Genomic DNA, 18,363 nt, shown 5'->3' with positions numbered 1-18,363 from the left:
CCCGGTTCAGCCCCTTTTGGACCCGCTGGGTCCCGGTACAGCTCCTTTCGGCCCCGTTCGGTCCCGGTTCGGCCCCGCTGGGTCCCGGTTTCGCCCCGTTCGGTCCCGGTCCGGCTCCTTTTGGACCTACTGGGTCCCGGTCCGGCCCCGCTCGGTCCCGTCGCGCCCGGGCCGGGCTGGGCGTGGCTCCCCCGGGCGGGGCGCGCTCCCATTGGCTGCGCGCGGCCTGGGGGCGTGGCCAGGCGCGGAGCCCCGCCCCCCCAGCCCCGGGGGTCGCAGGTTCGAGTCCCGCCCTCGGGACGGCTCCGACCGGGAGCGAGGGCACCCAAGGGACGGGGCCACCCACCCCTCCCGCACCTCCCACGGCTCTTCCTGGGGCAATAAGGGCCTGGAAGAGGGATAAGCAGCTTTATTGAGTCCCGCTGTGGGTGCAGCACCCTGGAGTGGGTGGAGGGACGTGGAGGGGGTGCAGAGTGGGAATTGGGTGCAGGGTGCAGGAGTGGGTGCAGGGTGTGGAAATAGGTGCAGGGTGTGGGAGCGGGCACAGGAGTGGGTGCAGGGTGTGGGAGTGGGTGCAGGGTGTGGGAGTGGGTACAGGACCTGGCAGTGGGTGCAGGGTATGGGTGCAGGGTGTGGGAATGGGTGCAGGGTGTGGGAGCAGGCACAGGAGTGGGTGAAGGGTGTGGGAATGGGTGCAAGAGTGGGTGCAGGGTGTGGGAGCGGTGCAAGAGTGGGTGCACGGTGCAGGAATGGGTGGAGGAGTGGGTGCAGGGTGTGGGAGCGGTGCAAGAGTGGGTGCAGGGTGCAGGAGTGGGTGCAGGAGTGGGTGCAGGGTGTGGGAGTGGGCACAGGAGTGGGTGCAGGGGGTGGAAATGGGTGCAGGGTGCAGGAATGGGTGCAGGAGTGGGTGCAGGGGGTGGGAATGGGTGCAGGGGTGGGTGCGGGACCTGGCAGTGGGTGCACGGGGCTGGCACGGTGGGGACACGGAGCTGTGGCACACACCTGGCACGGAGGGGACACCTCCCCCCAGTGTGCCGGGGAGAATTCAAGATCTGCCCAGATGTGCCCAGGTGCCAGCCAGATGTGCCCGAAATCCCCCTCAAAGACTCAGGGCTGGTGGGTGTCCCCCTCCAGATCCCCCCACTCCCCCCCAGATGTGCCAGAGCACCCTCCAGCTGTGCCCAAGCATCTCCAGATGTGCCAGAGATCCACCGAGATGAGCTGGACACCCCCCCCCCCCCCCCAGATGTTTTAAAGCGCTCCCAGATGTGCTGGAGACCCCCTCCAGGTGATTCTGGGAGCCCCCAGATGTGCAGGAGACCTCCCCAGGATGTGTGAGGCTGCCACCAGATGTGCCCGGGAGACCCCACTTGCGCCAGAGATCATCCAGATGTGCCTGGGATCCCCTCAACTGTGCCAGCAATGCCCCCCAGATGTGCCCGGGACCCCTCCCAGCTATTTCTGGACCCCCAGATGTGCCCGGGACCCCTCCCAGCTATTTCTGGACCCCCAGATGTGCTCGGAACCAGCCCCAGCTGCGCCCGGGAGCCCCCCAGATTTTGGGGAGGGGGTGGAATCTGGGGTTTCCTCACCTCCCGCCTCCTTTTCCCATCCGGCCGCAATTCCCCGCAGGATGCGGACCCCCGCCGGGATGAAAGGGGGACAGGGAGGGGACAATGCCCCGGGTCACATCACATCAAAAGCCGGCGGCGCCGCCACCACCCCCCCGGTGACAATGCGAATCCCCCCATAAAGGGACCCTCAAAGCCCCCCCAGGGGGGGCTTTGAGGGTCCCTTTATGGGGGGATTCGCATTGTCAGCCCAGAGCCGCGCTGCGGGAAGGGGACTGGAACACCTGGACCAGGTGCTGTGGGATGGGGACACCTGGGACAAGGACACCTGGGTCACCTGGGAGAGGGATACTGGGAGTAGGGAGAGCTGGGACTGGAATCTATGGAACTGGGACACTTGGGACACCTGGGATTGGGAAAGAGGGGACTGGGATATATGGGATTGGGAAAAAGGGGACTGGGACATTGGGGACTGGATCATCTGGGATTGGGAAAGGTGAGACTGGGATATATGGGATTGGGAAAACTGGGACTGGGATATATGGGATTGGGAAAACTGGGATTGGGACACCTGGGACTGGGAGAGCCGGGACTGGGACATTTGGGACTGGTACATTTGGGATTAGGAAAGCTGGGACTGGGACATTTGGGATTGGGACATTTGGGATTGGGACACCTGGGACACCTGGGATAGGGAAAACTGGGACTGGGACATTTGGAATTGGGAGAGCTGGGACAGGGATATATGGGATTGGGAGAGCTGGGATTGGGAGAGGTAGGACTGGATACATGGAACTGGGAAACTCAGGACTGGAACACCTGGGACTGGGAAAACTGGGATTGGGACATTTGGGATTGGGAGAGCTAGGACTGGGACATTTGGGACTGGGAAAACTGGGACTGAGATATATGGGATTGGGAAAACTGGGATTGGGATATATGGGACTGGGATATATGGGATTGGGAGAGCTGGGACTGGGACATTTGGGACTGGGAGAGCTGGGATTGGGGACACCGGGGACAAGGGTCGCTGCCAGCCCAGGGGCCGGGGACACCGGAGCCGGGAGGGGACACCGGAGCCGGGAGGGGCACACCGGAGCCGGGAGGGGACACCGGAGCCGGGAGCGCTCCTCCCGTGCTGCCACACGGGACAGAGGCCACGGGGACACGTGCCAGGGACCCACTGCCCGGCCTGGGACATGGGGGGGACAGATGATGTGCTGAGACCCCCAAAACTCGTGACACATGTCTGGGGAGCTGCTGAGACCCCCCAAACTCGTGACATGGGGGTGCACAGCTGCTGAGACCCCCCCCAAACTCCTGACATGGGGGTGCACAGCTGCTGAGACCCCCCCCAAACTCGTGACACACGTGTGGGGAGCTGCTGAGACCCCCCAAACTCGTGACATGGGGGTGCACAGCTGCTGAGACCCCCCCCAAACTCGTGACACACGTGTGGGGAGCTGCTGAGACCCCCCCAAACTCGTGACATGGGGGTGCACAGCTACTGAGACCCCCCAAACTCGTGACATGGGGGTGCACAGCTGCTGAGACCCCCCAGAATGGTGACACACGCGTGGGGAGCTGCTGAGACCCCCCCAAACCTGTGACACACGTGTGGGGATCTCCGAGACCAAAATTCTGGACACGGGAGCAGGGGCACACTGGGGGACACACACAGGAGGGGTTGTGTCCCCATCCTGGGACAGCCACGGGCCTCACACCTTGATTTCCCACTGATATATTATTATTATCATTATTAATTATTATTAATAACAATTCATCTTCTGTAAAAGCTCTAAAAATGGATAGAAATAAAAAATAAGGGACGGGGTTGGGGGGGACACCCACACGCTGCCGGCTCCTGGCCAGCGGGCACGGCGGGGGGGCTGTGCCACCCCCTCTCCCCAGCGAGGGGTCCCCACCTCCCCCTGTCCCCCACCCTGCTGTGACAACGGGGGGGCGGCTCCCGAAAATCCAGGGGGGCTGGACACGCCGGCGGGGCTGGATAAGGCCACGGATGTCGGGCAGGACGGGGCTCTCCGGGCCCCCCTCGGCGCCCGGGGGTGCCCCCGGTCCGTGTGGGGGGCACGGGGCTCCCCTGGGTGCTGGGTGGGTGGGTGGGTGCTGGGTGCCAGCCTAGGCCCTGCCCTCGGAGGGGTTGTACTCGGTCTCCCCGGCCGACACCTGGGAGATGCGCCGCGTGGAACGCCAGAGCCGCCGGTGGAACTGCCCCGGCCGCACCTGGGGACGCGGGAGCGCCTTTCGCATCCCAAAGCCTTCATCCGGCCCCTCCCCTTCTCCATCCCACCCCAAGTCCTCATCCCCTCCTCCATCCCACCCCAAGGTCCTCATCCTCTTCTCCATCCCGTCCCAAGGTCCTCATCCCCTTCTCCATCCCACCCCAAGGTCCTCTTCCCCTTCTCCATCCTCATCCTCATCCCCTTCTCCATCCCACCCCAAGGTCCTCTTCCCCTTCTCCATCCTCATCCTCATCCCCTTCTCCATCCCACCCCAAGGTCCTCATCCCCTTCTCCATCCCGCCCCAAGGTCCTCATCCTCTTCTCCATCCCCATCCTAAGGTACTCAACCCCTTCTCCATCCCCATCCCGCCCCAAGGTCCTCACCCCCTTCTCCATCCCGCCCCAAGGTCCTCACCCCCTTCTCCATCCCGCCCCAAGGTCCTCATCCCCTTCTCCATCCCGCCCCAAGGTCCTCATCTCCTTCTCCATCACCATCCCACCCCAAGGTCCTCACCCCCTTCTCCATCCCGTCCCAAGGTCCTCACCCCCTTCTCCATCACCATCCCATCCCAAGGTCCTCACCCCCTTCTCCATCCCCATCCCAAGGTCCTCATCCCCTTCTCCATCCCCATCCCAAGATACTCACCCCCTTCTCCATCCCCATCTTGTTCCAAGGTCCTCATCCCCTTCTCCATCCCATCCCAAGATATTCACCCCCTTCTCCATCCCCATCCTCACCCCCTTCTCCATCCCATACCAATGTCCTCATCCCCATCCTCATCCCCTTCTCCATTGCCATCCTCACCACCTTCTCCATCCCCATCCTGTTCCAAGATCCTCATCCCCTTCTCCATCCCCATCCCCTTCTAAGGTCCTCATCCCCTTCTCCATCCCATCCCAAGATCCTCATCCCCTTCTCTATCCCTATCCCAAGGTCTCCATCCCCTTCTCCATCCCTATCCCAAGATCCTCATCCCCTTCTCCATCCCCATCCTCACCCCCTTCTCCATCCCCATCCCCATCCCAAGGTCCTCATCCCTTTCTCCATCCCCATCCCCTTCCAAGTCCGCATCCCGTTCTCCATTACCATCCCAAAGTCCTCATCCACTTCTCCATCCCCATCCCAAGTCCTCATCCCCTTCTCCATCCCTACCTCCTCTGCATTTCTCATTCCATTATTCCTCCTCATTCCTTCCCAGATCTGCTTCTCCATCCCATCCTCTTCTCCCTCCCCATTTCCATCCTCGTCTTCTTCAAGATCCTCATCCTTTTCTCCATCCTCATCCTCTCCACCATCCCCATCCCCTTCCGGACTCTCATCCTCCTCTCCACCCCAATCCCCTTCCCAAAAATCCGCTATCCAACCTCGTCTTCATCCCCTTCTCTACCACCATCCCCTTCCAGATCCTCATCCTCCTCCATCCCCACCCCAGCCCGGTCCCCCTCAGCTCTGGCGAGGACACCCCGATGTCCCCACCCCGGGAACACCCAGGGGACACCGAGGCACGTCCCCCTCGCACCCGGCCTGGCGGGGTCCCGCTCACCTCCGCGGGCTGCCCGGCGCCCACCACGATGAGCTTTCCATCCTCCAGCCCCACCAGGATGTGGCTCTTCTCCTTGGTGACGGACACGCTGCGCACGGGCACCCGCATGGGCACGGGGGGCACGGCCGCCCTGAGGCTGGGGACACGAGCCACGCGTGGGACACCGAGGAGTGGGACACCATGGAGTGGGACACCATGGAACGGGACACCATGGAACGGGACACCAAGGAATGGGACACCAAGGAACGGGACACCATGGAGTGGGACACCATGGAACGGGACACCGAGGAATGGGACACCGAGGAGTGGGACACCATGGAGTGGGACACCGAGGAGTGGGACACCATGGAATGGGAGACCACGGAACGGGACACCAAGGAATGGGACACCGAGGAGTGGGACACCATGGAGTGGGACACCACGGAACGGGACACCATGGAACAGGACACCACAGAGTGGGACACCACGGAGTGGGACTCCAAGGAATGGGGACACCAAGGAATGGGACACCAAGGAACGGAGCACCATGGCAGGGGACATAATGGAATGGGACACCATGGTGTGGGACACCATGGAATGGGACACCACGGAACGGGACACCGAGGAATGGGACACCATGGTGTGGGACACCATGGAATGGGACACTGAGGAGTGGGACACCATGGAACAGGACACCATGGAATGGGACTCCAAGGAATGGGACACCATGGTGTCGGACACCATGGAATGGGACACCATGGAGTGGGACATCACGGCATGGGACGCCATGGCATGGGACACCAAGGAGTGGGACACCATGGCACAGGACACCATGGAACGGGACACCACGGAGTGGGACACCACGGAACAGGACACCACGGAACGGGACACCACGGAACGGGACACCACAGCATCACAGCATGGGACACCATCGCATGGGACACCCTGAGGGCGTGCCAGGGACAGGACAGGGCGCAGCCATCCCTCACCTCTGGAGCTCGCGGATCTCCAGCCCGCACTCCGAGGTCCCCAGCACCACGAAGTCCTCGGTCAGGCACATGGCTGTCACCTCCCGGTCCAGCGGGACGGAGGACAGGAGCTTCCCGTTCACCGAGTACAGGTGCAGCGCGAACCTCTCCTGCGAGGAGCACAGCGGCAGCATGGCGGCGGCGGTGGCCAGGAGGGGACCGTGGGGACACCTGGACCTACCTTGGAGCAGGAGGGTTGCCCCACGGCGGTTTGGGCCACCACCTGCCCCTCGGGCCCCACGGCCAGGTGGGACAGGACGGCGGGGGGACAGCTCTCGCCGGGCGGCCGCAGGGAGCGGATGAAGAGCCCCCGGCGCACGGTGTGGGTGATGATGGTGCCGTCCTGGGGGAGGAAGGGGACGCAGGGTGACGCTGGTGGTGGCACTGCCCATCCCACGCCCACCCCGCGGCCCCACCGGCTCACCTTGGAGCCGGACACGGCCATGTCCAGCTCGGTGCTGATGGCCACACACGTCACCTCGGCGTCGTGGCCGTACAGCACCTGGACGGGTTTGGGAGCCAAGCCGCTGGAAAAGCCACCCTGGCGTTGGGGACATGGGGACATCAGTGACCTGCTGGCAGTGCCCACACCATGAGCTCCCCCTCATCCTCGAGCCCTCACCTGCTGTAGGACCTGCCACACCATGCAGGTGGTGTCCCGTGAGCCAGAAATGAGGTAGATGCCGCAGAGGTCGAGTGACAGGCAGGTGACAACATCTGTGACAGCCAGAGGGACACCGTGAGGTGCTGGTCCCCTCCCACCATACTTGGCCCCCCATCCCATGGGATGGCACCATAATGTGTTTTTGGATGTAGAATTGCTGCCAATCCCATTCCGAGATGTATTTAGGCGTGTGGATGCTGCTGCTCCTCACCCCACTCTAGCTCTGAGGTTGAACCTGGACTGTCTCCAGGAGATGGAAACACCGGGAGATGCCCTTCATGGTGTCACCCCTCTCCTGCCGTGGCCCTACAACCCCCTCAGGGCATCATCAGATCATCATCATCACCACCACCACGGGAGGAGGACGTACCTATGTGCCGGGTGATGTGCCCCACGACCTTGCCTTTGGCCAGCGAGGTGACACGGAGGCTGTTGTCCCAGTGTCCCCCGCTGAAGAGCAGCTTCCCGTCGGGGGACACGGCCAGCGTGCGCGAGCTCAGGTCGGCCCCGGGGGCGAAGGGGCCCTGCAGGAAGCGCTGGGTCCTGCCAGGAGAACGTGGGATGGTGGATTTGGTGGCACCTCCAGGGACCATCCCTGGGGACCCTGTGCCCCGGTGACTCACTTGGCGTTGGTGACAGTGGGGTCTTTGGTGAAGCTGAAGTAGTTGGAGATGTTCTTGTCGTAGGGCAGCCAGTTATGGGTCCCCAACAAGCCGTTGGCACTCACGGTGACCTGGGCAGAGAGGGAGGGCAGGTGACACCCCTCTCACTGTTGGGATCCTCCCTGGTTTGGTCCTGGACCCATCCTCGGACCACAAAACGTCCCCGTGCCTCAGTTTCCCCACACTCACCAGGATGTCAGATCCCTGAGTGATGAAGGAATGGGCTTGGTTCTTGGGGACCACGGCCTGCACCAGGGCCACCCCATCGCTGATGCCCTGTGGGGACACGGCAGCTGCTGGGCACCCTCCTGGCCACCCCAGCCCTGCCAGCGCTGCCCAGGGACCCCCGGGGGTGTCCTCACCTCCACAAAGAAGGACTTGAGCTGGCCCAGGTTCTCGAAGACGTTGGGGGAGCGGGTGTCGAGGTGGGCCAGCCTGCGGGCGGCGCTCTCTGCCGACAGCCGGGCGGGGTGCGGCTCCTGGGGGGGGCCAGGGCACCCGTCAGAAGTGGGGGGACCCCCCAAAAAGGGGCTGGTTTTGGGGGCTGGGGGTCTGGGCTACCTTGAGCAGCTGGCAGGGCGTCTGCCCGAAGTTGCTGATGATGCCCTCCAGGGCCTTGCGCTGCGTCTCGTCGGTGATGGCGTCCAGGTCCACGGCCCCTGCGGGTGGGGACGGTCACGGGGGGACACACCCCTGGCGGGCGTCCCCCTCGCTCTGCCCCGCAGCTCACCCTCGTAGGTGCAGTAGTAGAAGACGTTGAGGGCCTCCACGGCGGCCGGGCCGCGCTGCTTGTACCCAAAAATGAGGTCGATCCACTCGTGGAGGTGGGCGGAGACATATTCCGACTCCTGTCCGAGGATGGGGTGTCAGGGTGGGGTGGGAACGGCCCCGAACGCCCCCAGGGCCGAGCGGGCTCCCCATCTCACCAGGGCTTTGCGGTGCTGGCGGATGAAGTCCTCGCGGGAGCGCGCCCACCGCGGCAGCACCACGTCCCCCACCTTCTCGTTGGAGAGCTGCAGGCAGCCCAGGTCAAAACCTGCGGGCAGGACGAGGGTGATGAGGGACACAGAGCCACCCCTGTGCTCCCCTGTTGGTGACAACGGTGTCCCTCACCGTTCTGGTTCTCCAGGAACTCCGGGAAGTAGAAGAACTCCGGGATGAGCTCCTTGACGTCCACAGGGTTCTCCATGCGGGCTTGCCACGCCGCCGGTACCGAGTGGAACTGCCGGTCCGAGCAGTCGAACCTGGAGGCACAGGACACCTGGCTGGAGCCTGGTTGTCCCCACCATGTCCCCTCTGCAGGACCCACCCGCCGGGTGCCCACCTGCCACTCTGCAGCTGGATGTGGAGGGTGGTGAAGGGCTCGGTGCGGATCAGGTAGTGCATGACCCCGGCGGCGTTGGAGTAGTGAGTGCCGTAGTGGAACTTGTCCACCGTGCCCGTGGGGTCCTCAAAGCTCTCGTACCTGCAGGCCAGGTGGGATGGGGTCCACCAGGAGGTGGCCAGGTGCCCCCCTGCTTCCCTGCCCTCGGTTTGGGGGGTACTCACTTCTCCTTGACGTCGCGGGCGTGCCGCTCGTTGGCCACCCCGATGGGCTTGGACAGGTCGCGGAACACGGCGGGGTTGGTGAGGTCCAGGGTCTCGGAGACGTAATCCCGCAGGATCCAGGGGAACTGGGTGGGGGCGGGAGGTGGGTGAGGTGGGGTGGCACCAGGTCAGTGTGGGGACAGCGGGGGACACCGGGGCTCACCACGGGGTACTGGGACAGGTCGTTGTAGGTGCGCCCCGCGATGGTGTTCAGCTGCATGAGGTACTCGAAGTTGGAGATCTCCCGCAGGACCCATTTCTGGAGAGAAGGGAGAGGGTGGAGATGGGCGTGGGGGCAGAGGAGACAGGGCAGACACCCCCTGCCACATGGCAGTGCCCGTCCCTTGGCCACCCTTGGCTCCAAAGCTGTCCCCAGTCTCATGGCCATCACTGGTCCTGCAGCTGTTCCCAGAACTGTGGCCGTGTCCACCCCATGGTCATCCTTGGTTCTACAGTCACCCCTAGTCCAATGGCCACCTCCATCCCACAGCCATGCTCCATGGCCATCCCTGCACTCAGATCCTCTCATGTGTCATGGATGTCCTTTGTCCCATGATTGTCCTCACCCCATTGCCATCCCTGGTGCCATGGCCACTCCCAACAGCCATCCTTCATCCTCTCTCCAAGCCCACATCCATCCCTGGTCCCATGGCCACTCCCAGATCGACAGTCATCCCTGATCCCCTGTCCATGTCCGTCCCTAGTCCCATGGCCACTCCCAGATCCACAGCCATCCCTGATCCCCTGTCCATGTCCATCCCTGGTCCCATGGCCACTCCCAGATCCACAACCACCCCTGATCCCCTGTCCATGCCCACGTCCACGTCCATCCCTGGTCCCATGGCCACTCCTACATCCACAGCCATCCCTGATCCCATGTCCACCTCCATCACTGGTCCCATGGCCACTCCCACATCCACAGCCATCCCTGATCCCCTGTCCATGTCCATCCCTGGTCCCATGGCCACTCCCAGATCCACAACCACCCCTGATCCCCTGTCCATGCCCACGTCCATGTCCATCCCTGGTCCCATGGCCACTCCCATATCCACAGCCATCCCTGATCCCCTGTCCATGCCCACGTCCATCCCCGTCCCATGGGCATCCCCACTCCATGGTGTCACCCTCTCTTTTCCATCTGGGAAGGGGACACACGGAACATGGACGGGCGTGGTGGGGCCGGTACCTGCGTGAGCCCCGAGGCTTTGAGCAGCTCCTGGGGGGACCGGCTGCCGAAATAGGTCTGGTTGGGGGGCCGCAGGCCAAGGATGCAGGAATACACCTTGTTCCTCACCTGGAGGGGACACAAGGACACGGAGCTGCTGCAGCTGCGGCCCTGGGAAGGACCTGGGAGGGGATGAGGGGGTCCCCACCTTCTTTCTGAAGTTGAGGAAGTAGTTGGCCTGGTCGATGAAGAAGAGCTCGAGGGCAGAGCGGCGCAGGTTGTAGCGGCGCAGGTGGACCTCGCGCAGGTGGGACAAGGGGCGCTTGAAGTCGTAGCCGATCCCTGCCGAGGGCGGGGGGACATGGAAGCCCCCCAGGTGTCACCATCCCGCCATTCCCGAGGCAGGGATGGGGCTGGGCCGGGGTTCCTCACAGCCCTCGAGGAGCGCCCGCCGTTACCTCCCTCCGTCTCCTCCTTCTCGCTGCTGCCGTCATAGAAATAAACGTGCTGGGTTGTCACCTCCAGGCGCCCAGGGACCACGGCCACCGTCGTGATGAGCTCGCAGTCCTCCGACACCACCAGCTTCTCCCGCTGGTTCTGCTCCTTGGGCTCAGCCCTGCGTGGCACCGTGGCGTGAGGACACTCTGGTGACACCCCCAGCCCAGGTGAGCCCGCGCTGGGGCAGGGGTGGCGTCACTCACTGGTTGTCCAGGACAGGGAGGTCCTCCTCGGCCAGCTGGTCATCCTCCAGCTCGCTCACCTTGGCCTCCTTGGCCATGGCGAGCGGGAGGGACTCGGCGGGGTTCTGGAGGTGGTCAGCTCCTGAAATGAGGAGGGGGTCAGCAGGACCCTCCACCCCCATGAGCTGGGGGCAGCTCCTGTGAAGGGCTCCCAAATCCAACGCTGTCCATGCCACCTCCCAGCCCAAACCCACCGGTGACATCCCTTGCCCGTGGCACGGGAGGACCCACGGGTGCCCCAGCGCCACCACCTCACCCAGATTGTCCCGTAGGGCGCTGGCCTCCAAGTGTTGGTCGAAATTGAGGTTGGGCACCAGCTTCAGCCTCATCCGGGAGTAGGTCTCGGCACTTGACAACTTCCAGCGAACCTCCGGCGGGTTCCTGGGGGACAGCTGGGGGTGAGGCACCCTGGGGAGCCCTGGCTGTGCCACCCCTGCCCGGGGACGAGCTGGGGACCCACCGGTCGGCCCAGGCGGAGCGGGGCGAGGTGAGCAGGCGGCACAGGGAGCGCCACTGCTTGAGCACGGTGCTGTGCTGGTTGTTGGTCTGCTTGAGGACGTTGGCGTGCCGCGCGTTCTCCGCCTTGCAGCGCTTCGCCGCCGGCTCCAGCACTAGCTCCTGCCGAGGGGGCACCACCAGAGTGAGGGTGACAGCAGCCTGGGGCTTGGGGACATCCATAGGGTGATGTCCTCAGGGTAAGGACAACATCGCCAGGATGACATGGTTGGGATGAGGAGTATCCCTGGGATGATATCCCCGGGATGAGGAGCACATCCCAGGGGTAATGTGCCTGGAACCAGGAGCACATCCCCAGGACAATGTCCCCAGGAGGAGGAGCACTTCCTGAAGGCAATGTCCCCAGGATGGCATCCCTGGGGTGAAGAGCACAACCCCAGGATTAATACCCCAGGGAGAAGAGCGCCTTGCTAGAATGACATCCCCAGAGCAAGGAGCACATTCCCTGCATGAATCCTTGGGTGAGGAGCATGTCCAGAGGCTGAGGAGAACCCAGAGTGACATTCCCAGAGTGAGGAGCATGTCTCCAGGTTGAGGAGAACCCAGAGTGACATCCCTGGGAGAGAAGCATGTCCCCAGGCTGAGGAGAACCCAGAGTGACATCCTTGGGGTGAGAAGCATGTCCCCAGGCTGAGGAGAACCCAGAGTGACATCCTTGGAGTGTGGAGCATGTCCCCAGGGTGAGGAGCACCCAGAGTGACATCCCCGGGGTGAAGAGCATGTCCCCAAGGTTGAGGAGAACCCAGAGTGACATCCCTGGGGTGAGGAACATGTCCCCAGGGTGAGGAGAACCCAGAGTGACATCCCTAGGGTGAGGAACATGTCCCCAGGGTGAGGAGAACCCAGAGTGACATCCCTGGGGTGAGGAACATGTCCCCAAGTTTGAGGAGAACCCAGAGTGACATCCTTGGGGTGAGGAGCATGTCCAGAGGCTGAGGAGAACCCAGAGTGACATTCCCAGAGTGAGGAGCATGTCTCCAGGTTGAGGAGAACCCAGAGTGACATCCTTGGGAGAGAAGCATGTCCTCAGGATTAGGAGAACCCAGAGTGACATCCTCGGGGTGAGGAACATGTCCCCAGAATGAGGAGAACCCAGAGTGAGATCCCTAGGGTGAGGAGCATGTCCCCAGGGTGAGGAGAACCCAGAGTGACATCCCTGGGGTGAGGAACATGTCCCTCAGCTGAGGAGAACCTAGAGTGACATCCCTGGGGTGAGGAGCATGTCCCCAGGATGAGGAGAACCCAGAGTGACATCCCTAGGGTGAGGAACATGTCCCCAGGATGAGGAGAACCCAGAGTGACATCCCTGGGGTGAGGAACATGTCCCCAAGGTTGAGGAGAACCCAGAGTGACATCCGCGGGGTGAGGAACATGTCCCTAGGCTGAGGAGAACCCAGAGTGACATCCCTGGAGTGAGAGGGTGAGGAGCATGTCCAGAGGCTAAGGAGAACCCAGAGTGACAACCCTGGGGTGAGAACCTTGTCCCCAGGATAAGGAGGACATCCCTGGATGACATCCTGGGGGTGAGGAACATATCCCCAGGATGAGGAGCACCCAGAGTGACACCCCAGGGGTGAGCAGAGTGTCCCCAGGATAAAGAGCACGCCCCAGGGTGACATCCCAGGGACAAGGAGCGGGCAGTACCTGGAACAACTTGCGGCTGGCCGCCTTCTCCTGCTCCCGGCGCTGGGAGCTGCTCATCAAGGCGTCGTAACAGGCGTTCCAGAAATTGGACATCAGGTCGTGGCTCCTGGCAAACGTGTCCATCTCAAACTGGGCCATGGTGGGCTGCACCTGGACGAGCGGAGAGGCATTCCCAGGGCTTGGCACCCACCACCCCTCATCCAGGTAACCCCACAACAACCACCCCACCCCACCCCACCCCACGGCACCCACGTGCTTCTCGATGAAGCCCCTCCACTCTGGGGTGGTGCAGAAGAGCTGGAAGTCCTCGTAGAAGGTGGGGCTGCCGTTGGTGGGGGGCAGCGAGGGCAGGAACTGCTGCAGCTGCAGGGTCTCGTAGCACTGATCCATCAGCGTGCGGATGATGGGCACCAGCCAGGAGAAGGTCTCCGACCTGGAATCCAGGGAGCGCCGCAGGGGCGTCTCCAGCTTCCCCAGCAGGTAACAGGCCTCGTCCCGCCGCGGGGCCGACGTGGTCTGCAGGAGGCTGTGCAGCTTCACGTAGGCCGGCGAGTGCAGCTGCGGGGACGGGGGACATCAGGCGGGGCCACCACGAGGCCACCGCGGTGCCCAGGGAAGGGGGGACCCACCTGGGGGTCCTGCAGCAGGATGTACCCGACCAGCACCCGCAGCCCCGTCTGCGCCATCTCCTTGAGGTCCGAGGTGCCGTCGGCCAGGTGGTGCCACACGCCCAGCTTGTCCAGCAGGCTGCTGACCCCCTCGTAGATCTGGGGGGACACCGTGAGCCCCCAGCCCTGCCCAGCCACCGGCCCCATCTCCCAGCCCTCCTCGGATTCGGGTTGGGGTTTAGGATTAGGGTAGAACCCAACTCGTGGCGAACTAGTCTGGGTTTGGCATGAGGTTGGGGCTCAGGATTTACGGTCAGGGGTCAGGATTAGGGCTGGAGTTAGGGTTGAGCTGCGGGACAAAGGTATTGCAGTAAGGTTTAGGATGTAGGAAGTACTCCTAATCCTAACAGAGATTACAGGCTGTGAGTTAAGGTTAGGGTTTTGCATTTAAAGAGTTAGGGTTAAGATTAGGATTAAGATTAAGGATTGGGTTTTATGACAAAGATGTGGCGTTAAGGTTTAGGATCATGATTCAGGAGGAACAGTTACACTTAAAGTTTATGAGTTAGTCTTAGGGTTTAGGTTCAGAGTTTAAGAGTATAAAAGGTAGCATTTATGCTAAAGGTTTAAGATTAAAGTTTAGGATTAGGGGTTAGGATTAAGGTTTAAGGATTAAGATTACAAATAAGGCACAGGTTATTTCCTAAAATTAAGATTAGGCTTTGATTTAAATCTAGGATTGAGGCTGAAGTTATTTCCCAAGGTTAGGATTAGGCTTGGACTTCAATTTAAGCATAAATCTGAGGTTATGTTCAAGTCCTGCAGGCGGGGCTGCTTTCAGGGCCAGGGCCGTGTTTAGGGATTAGCAGAGCTGCGGCTGGGGATCAGGAATCCCTGCTCACTCCCACCCACCTTCTCGCTCCACAGCGCCTGGTTGTTGTGTCCCTCGGAGAAGAGGAAATCCTGGAGCAGCCGCAGCAGCTTCAGGGCGTTGTGGCTGAGCCCGGGCAGCGCGGCCGGGCCCGACTCCTTCAGGTCCGTCAGCGCCGACTCCAGCATCATCTCCAGCAGGCTGCGGGACAGCAGCGGCTCCGGAGGTGCCCATCCCTCGGGACGCACCCCCGGGACGCGGGCGAGCCTCACCTGCGCTTGATCTCGTCCGGGGGCCGCACCAGCTCGCAGGCCGTGCCCAGCTTGGTGAGCACGGAGAAGACCTGGCCGCGCTCCCTCCAGGCCGCCTCGTCGCAGCCCTCGACCCCGCGCCACGTCACCGAGAAGATGATGTTGGTCAGGAGGTTGCACAGCTCCTCCTCGGGGGTTTGCTGCCGGCGGAGAGGAAGGTGAGAGGCGCCCGCAGCGCCCAGGGTGGTGGGGATGAGGGTTTGGGGCTCACCTGGGGGTTGCTGGTGTTGGAGACGTTGTCGCTGGGCAGCGCGTCCTGGTAGCTGCTCTCATCCAGGACGTTGGACAGGCTGGAGCTCTTGCGCGCTCGCATTCCCGGGAAGGGCTTGAAGCTCTCCAGGGGCGAGGGGGTGCCGGGGCCGCTGGCCGGGGTCTGGGTGCCGCTCTCGGCCGTGGCCATGGAGCTGGTGCTGGCCAGGTCCAGCCCCAGGTCGAAGGGCGAGGTGGAGAAGGGGGACAGCGGGTGGTAGACGCCGTCGAAGGCGGGACCGTCCCCGGGGTTGGAGGACGAGCGGCTGGCCCGGTCCGAGGAGTCGAAGGACTTGAAGTTGTAGGAGTGGAAGGACTTGGTGCGGCCGCTCGGGGAGATGGAGTGGTCGGAGAAGCCCTCGGAGAGCTCCTGGTCCGAGGCCTCGTATCCCAGCGGGAGGAAGACATCGAGCTCCTGGAGCTCGGCGGGCGGCGGGCTCATCCCGTCCTTGCCGGAGGGCTCGGACAGGCGCAGCGGCTCCGGGCAGCCCGCGGTGCTCCGGCCGCGCTGGCGGCACTCGTAGGACTCCTTCACGTAGAGCTTGGTGAGCGTGTCCTGCCAGCCGGCCAGCCTGGCCAGCTGCTTCACCAGGTCCTGCTGCGCGTAGATCAGGTGGAAGAGCTGCAGGAGAAGGGAAAGGAGAAGGAGAAGGAAGGACACTGGATGCTGCTGCTCCAGCTCTTGAGGGATGGATCCATCCCAGGAACGGGAGCACCCCACATCCTCCAAAATCATCGTGGAGGAGCTGCACCGTTCCCATGCTGGCAGATGTGTGTCACCACCATCCCCACGGCCACCGCTTTTGGGCACAGCTGGGTGTCCAAGGAGCTCAACCCGGGGGTGACACCTTTGTCACGTCCCATTGTGGCCCGGCCCCGCTCACCTTGCGGCAGATGTCGAGTCGGATGCTCAGCTCAGCCCGGTGGGACAGGTACACCACGGCCACCAGGTCCTTGTAGTTGGGAGGGTCTGTGGACAAAGAGTCAGCACAGTGGTGGGACCCTTCCCGCTGTCCCCAAAAGCCACCAAAGACTCAGCCCGGCTGAGCCTCGTGGGAAGCCACCAGTGATGATCCCATGGCACGCGGCTGGCGTGGCTGGCACACGGTACCTGCCCCCAGGACCTGCTCCGAGAGGCAGCGGAAGAGCAGCATGGAGCCGGGAATGTCGCTGAGGTAGGAGATGAGCCCGTGGTACCCGATGTCCTTCAGCTTCAGGCGGCTCTTGCTGCGCTCAGGGACCTTCTCGTACTTCAGCATCTTGTAGAGGACCTGGTGGGACAGCGAGAAGAGGCCACCTGGCTGTGACATCCCTTCTGGGGGCAGGAGGCGGTGGGCGCTGGGGACCTGCCCTACCTTGAAGACCCTTTCCCTCACTTCATCCGAGAACCTCTTCTGCACCAGCAGGGAAAAGAGCAGCTCCACATGGCCCGGCTCGAAGAGGAAGGCGAAGAGCTGCTCCTGGGCTGGGGAGCCCTTCAGCAGGCTGTGGATCACCTCCAGTGCTCCACAGACCTGCAGGACACCAGCATGGTTGTCCACTGCCATCCGAGTGCCCCACCAGCATCTCATGGCTTCTCCCCAGCCCATGATTCGGGGTTTGGGGACCACAGCGTGGCTGGTGACACACCTGCTGCTCGTCCTGTGCCCCTGCCAGGTAGTTCAGCAAGCTCTGCATCTCCTCCCCGGAGAAGCTCCTGCAGAAGAAATCCTTCACCAGGCTGAAAAGGGACGTCTGCACCGTCCTGACGTCATCGGTGGCCGTGGTCTTCTCCCTGGAGGTGTTGACCGACAGAAATGCGTGGGGATGTGTCCCTCGTCACCCACCACCATCGCCAGCATCATCCCAAATCCCAACACAAAGCCTGAGGAGCTCCAGGGATCTTCTACCCCGGGACATGTCCACCCCACACATTTGGGCCTGCTCATTGCAGAAGCCACCTCACTCCTGGCGGCTGCCGGGGGTGGATTTTGGAGCCGGGCGCCGGCTCAGGGATGGGACATGGCAGGTCCTGCACCCACCACAACGCTCCCACCCCACAAAAATGGTGTTTAGCCAAACCACAGCTCCCGGCTCCCAATCCCACCCCGTCAGCATTCCGGGATTCCGGCCCCGCGCGGCAGCTGACCCGTAGTAGGTCCGGATGGAGTCCAGGATGAACTGCACCCCGTACTTCTTGCGGATGCGCTGCTTGTGGTCCTTGACCACGCTGGCCAGGTACTGGATGTGACCTGCAGGGAGAAGGTGTGAGGAGCCCAGGGAGGCCGGGTGGGATGGACATTCCCAGGCGATCCCTGCTCCCACCTAAGCGCACGGCGAAGTCGCTGTTGCTCCAGATGCGGAAGTCGAAGAGGAGGTGCTGGTAGAGGAGGTGCAGCAGGAGCCCGCTGCCCTCGGAAGCCACCTGCTCCATGAGGATCTGCGAGGCCATCAAGGCGCTCATGTCCAGTAGCGTGCCAGGGACCTGCCACGGGGGACAGGGGACACTTCCAGCCCCTTGGGAACGGCAAGGACGGCGGGCTGAGGTTTTGGGAGCCTCCCCCACCTTGTGCAGCAGCGCTCCGATGATGGCCGGGCCGTGGCACTGCACCAGGCTCTCCTGGTTCACGGCGTGGTTCCGCAGGAAGTTCTTCACCAGCAGCAGGAAGGCGGCCACGCTGTTCCTCTCCAGCCTGCTCTCTGCAGGGCACCGGGACCCGTGAGCCCCAGGGCCCACCCAAACCCCTTCCTGGAGATCCCACGCAGTTGTCTCTCCGAACTTTTCGCCCTGTTCTCCTGTTTTCTCCAGATTTAAGGAGATGGAAGCCTCTGGTGCTTTGAGCTTGGGAATGAGCAGCTGGGTATTGGGAGAAAGCACGTTCCACCCACGCCAAAGGTTCCTGGAGCCACCCTCGCTGTCCCAGGACCGTTTGTTTGTGACTAATTGGGTCATAGCAACATCTAAAGTGGTTCCTCCATTGCCCCGTAACTCCTGGAGCCTC

General features: G+C 62.8%; 1 protein-coding gene across 1 annotated transcript in view; it reads right to left on the bottom strand.

Annotated features, from left to right (window-relative positions):
- Window positions 1-3,701: 3,701 nt before the first annotated feature.
- Window positions 3,702-18,363, bottom strand: part of NBEAL2 (neurobeachin like 2) — a 34,814-nt gene continuing 20,152 nt past the window's right edge. Inside the window, 36 exon segments of the mRNA XM_077789993.1 lie at window positions 3,702-3,815; window positions 5,359-5,494; window positions 6,327-6,475; window positions 6,547-6,708; window positions 6,790-6,906; window positions 6,988-7,082; window positions 7,400-7,572; window positions 7,653-7,762; window positions 7,881-7,967; window positions 8,054-8,170; window positions 8,253-8,350; window positions 8,422-8,539; window positions 8,618-8,727; window positions 8,805-8,935; window positions 9,016-9,156; window positions 9,240-9,364; window positions 9,442-9,537; window positions 10,465-10,576; window positions 10,578-10,785; window positions 10,902-11,059; window positions 11,145-11,265; window positions 11,440-11,564; window positions 11,644-11,801; window positions 13,344-13,493; window positions 13,596-13,901; window positions 13,973-14,110; window positions 14,864-15,023; window positions 15,095-15,273; window positions 15,345-16,004; window positions 16,267-16,352; window positions 16,494-16,653; window positions 16,738-16,896; window positions 17,012-17,156; window positions 17,511-17,613; window positions 17,687-17,846; window positions 17,928-18,061. Of these exon segments, the coding sequence (XP_077646119.1) occupies window positions 3,711-3,815; window positions 5,359-5,494; window positions 6,327-6,475; window positions 6,547-6,708; window positions 6,790-6,906; window positions 6,988-7,082; window positions 7,400-7,572; window positions 7,653-7,762; window positions 7,881-7,967; window positions 8,054-8,170; window positions 8,253-8,350; window positions 8,422-8,539; window positions 8,618-8,727; window positions 8,805-8,935; window positions 9,016-9,156; window positions 9,240-9,364; window positions 9,442-9,537; window positions 10,465-10,576; window positions 10,578-10,785; window positions 10,902-11,059; window positions 11,145-11,265; window positions 11,440-11,564; window positions 11,644-11,801; window positions 13,344-13,493; window positions 13,596-13,901; window positions 13,973-14,110; window positions 14,864-15,023; window positions 15,095-15,273; window positions 15,345-16,004; window positions 16,267-16,352; window positions 16,494-16,653; window positions 16,738-16,896; window positions 17,012-17,156; window positions 17,511-17,613; window positions 17,687-17,846; window positions 17,928-18,061 (5,492 nt within the window). The 3' untranslated portion in view covers window positions 3,702-3,710.

The sequence above is a fragment of the Lonchura striata genome, chromosome 1, assembly GCF_046129695.1.
Source record: "Lonchura striata isolate bLonStr1 chromosome 1, bLonStr1.mat, whole genome shotgun sequence".
NCBI lineage: Eukaryota > Metazoa > Chordata > Aves > Passeriformes > Estrildidae > Lonchura > Lonchura striata.
The sequence above is the reverse complement of the archived record's forward strand: the minus strand, read 5'-3'. Positions and strand labels throughout refer to the sequence as shown.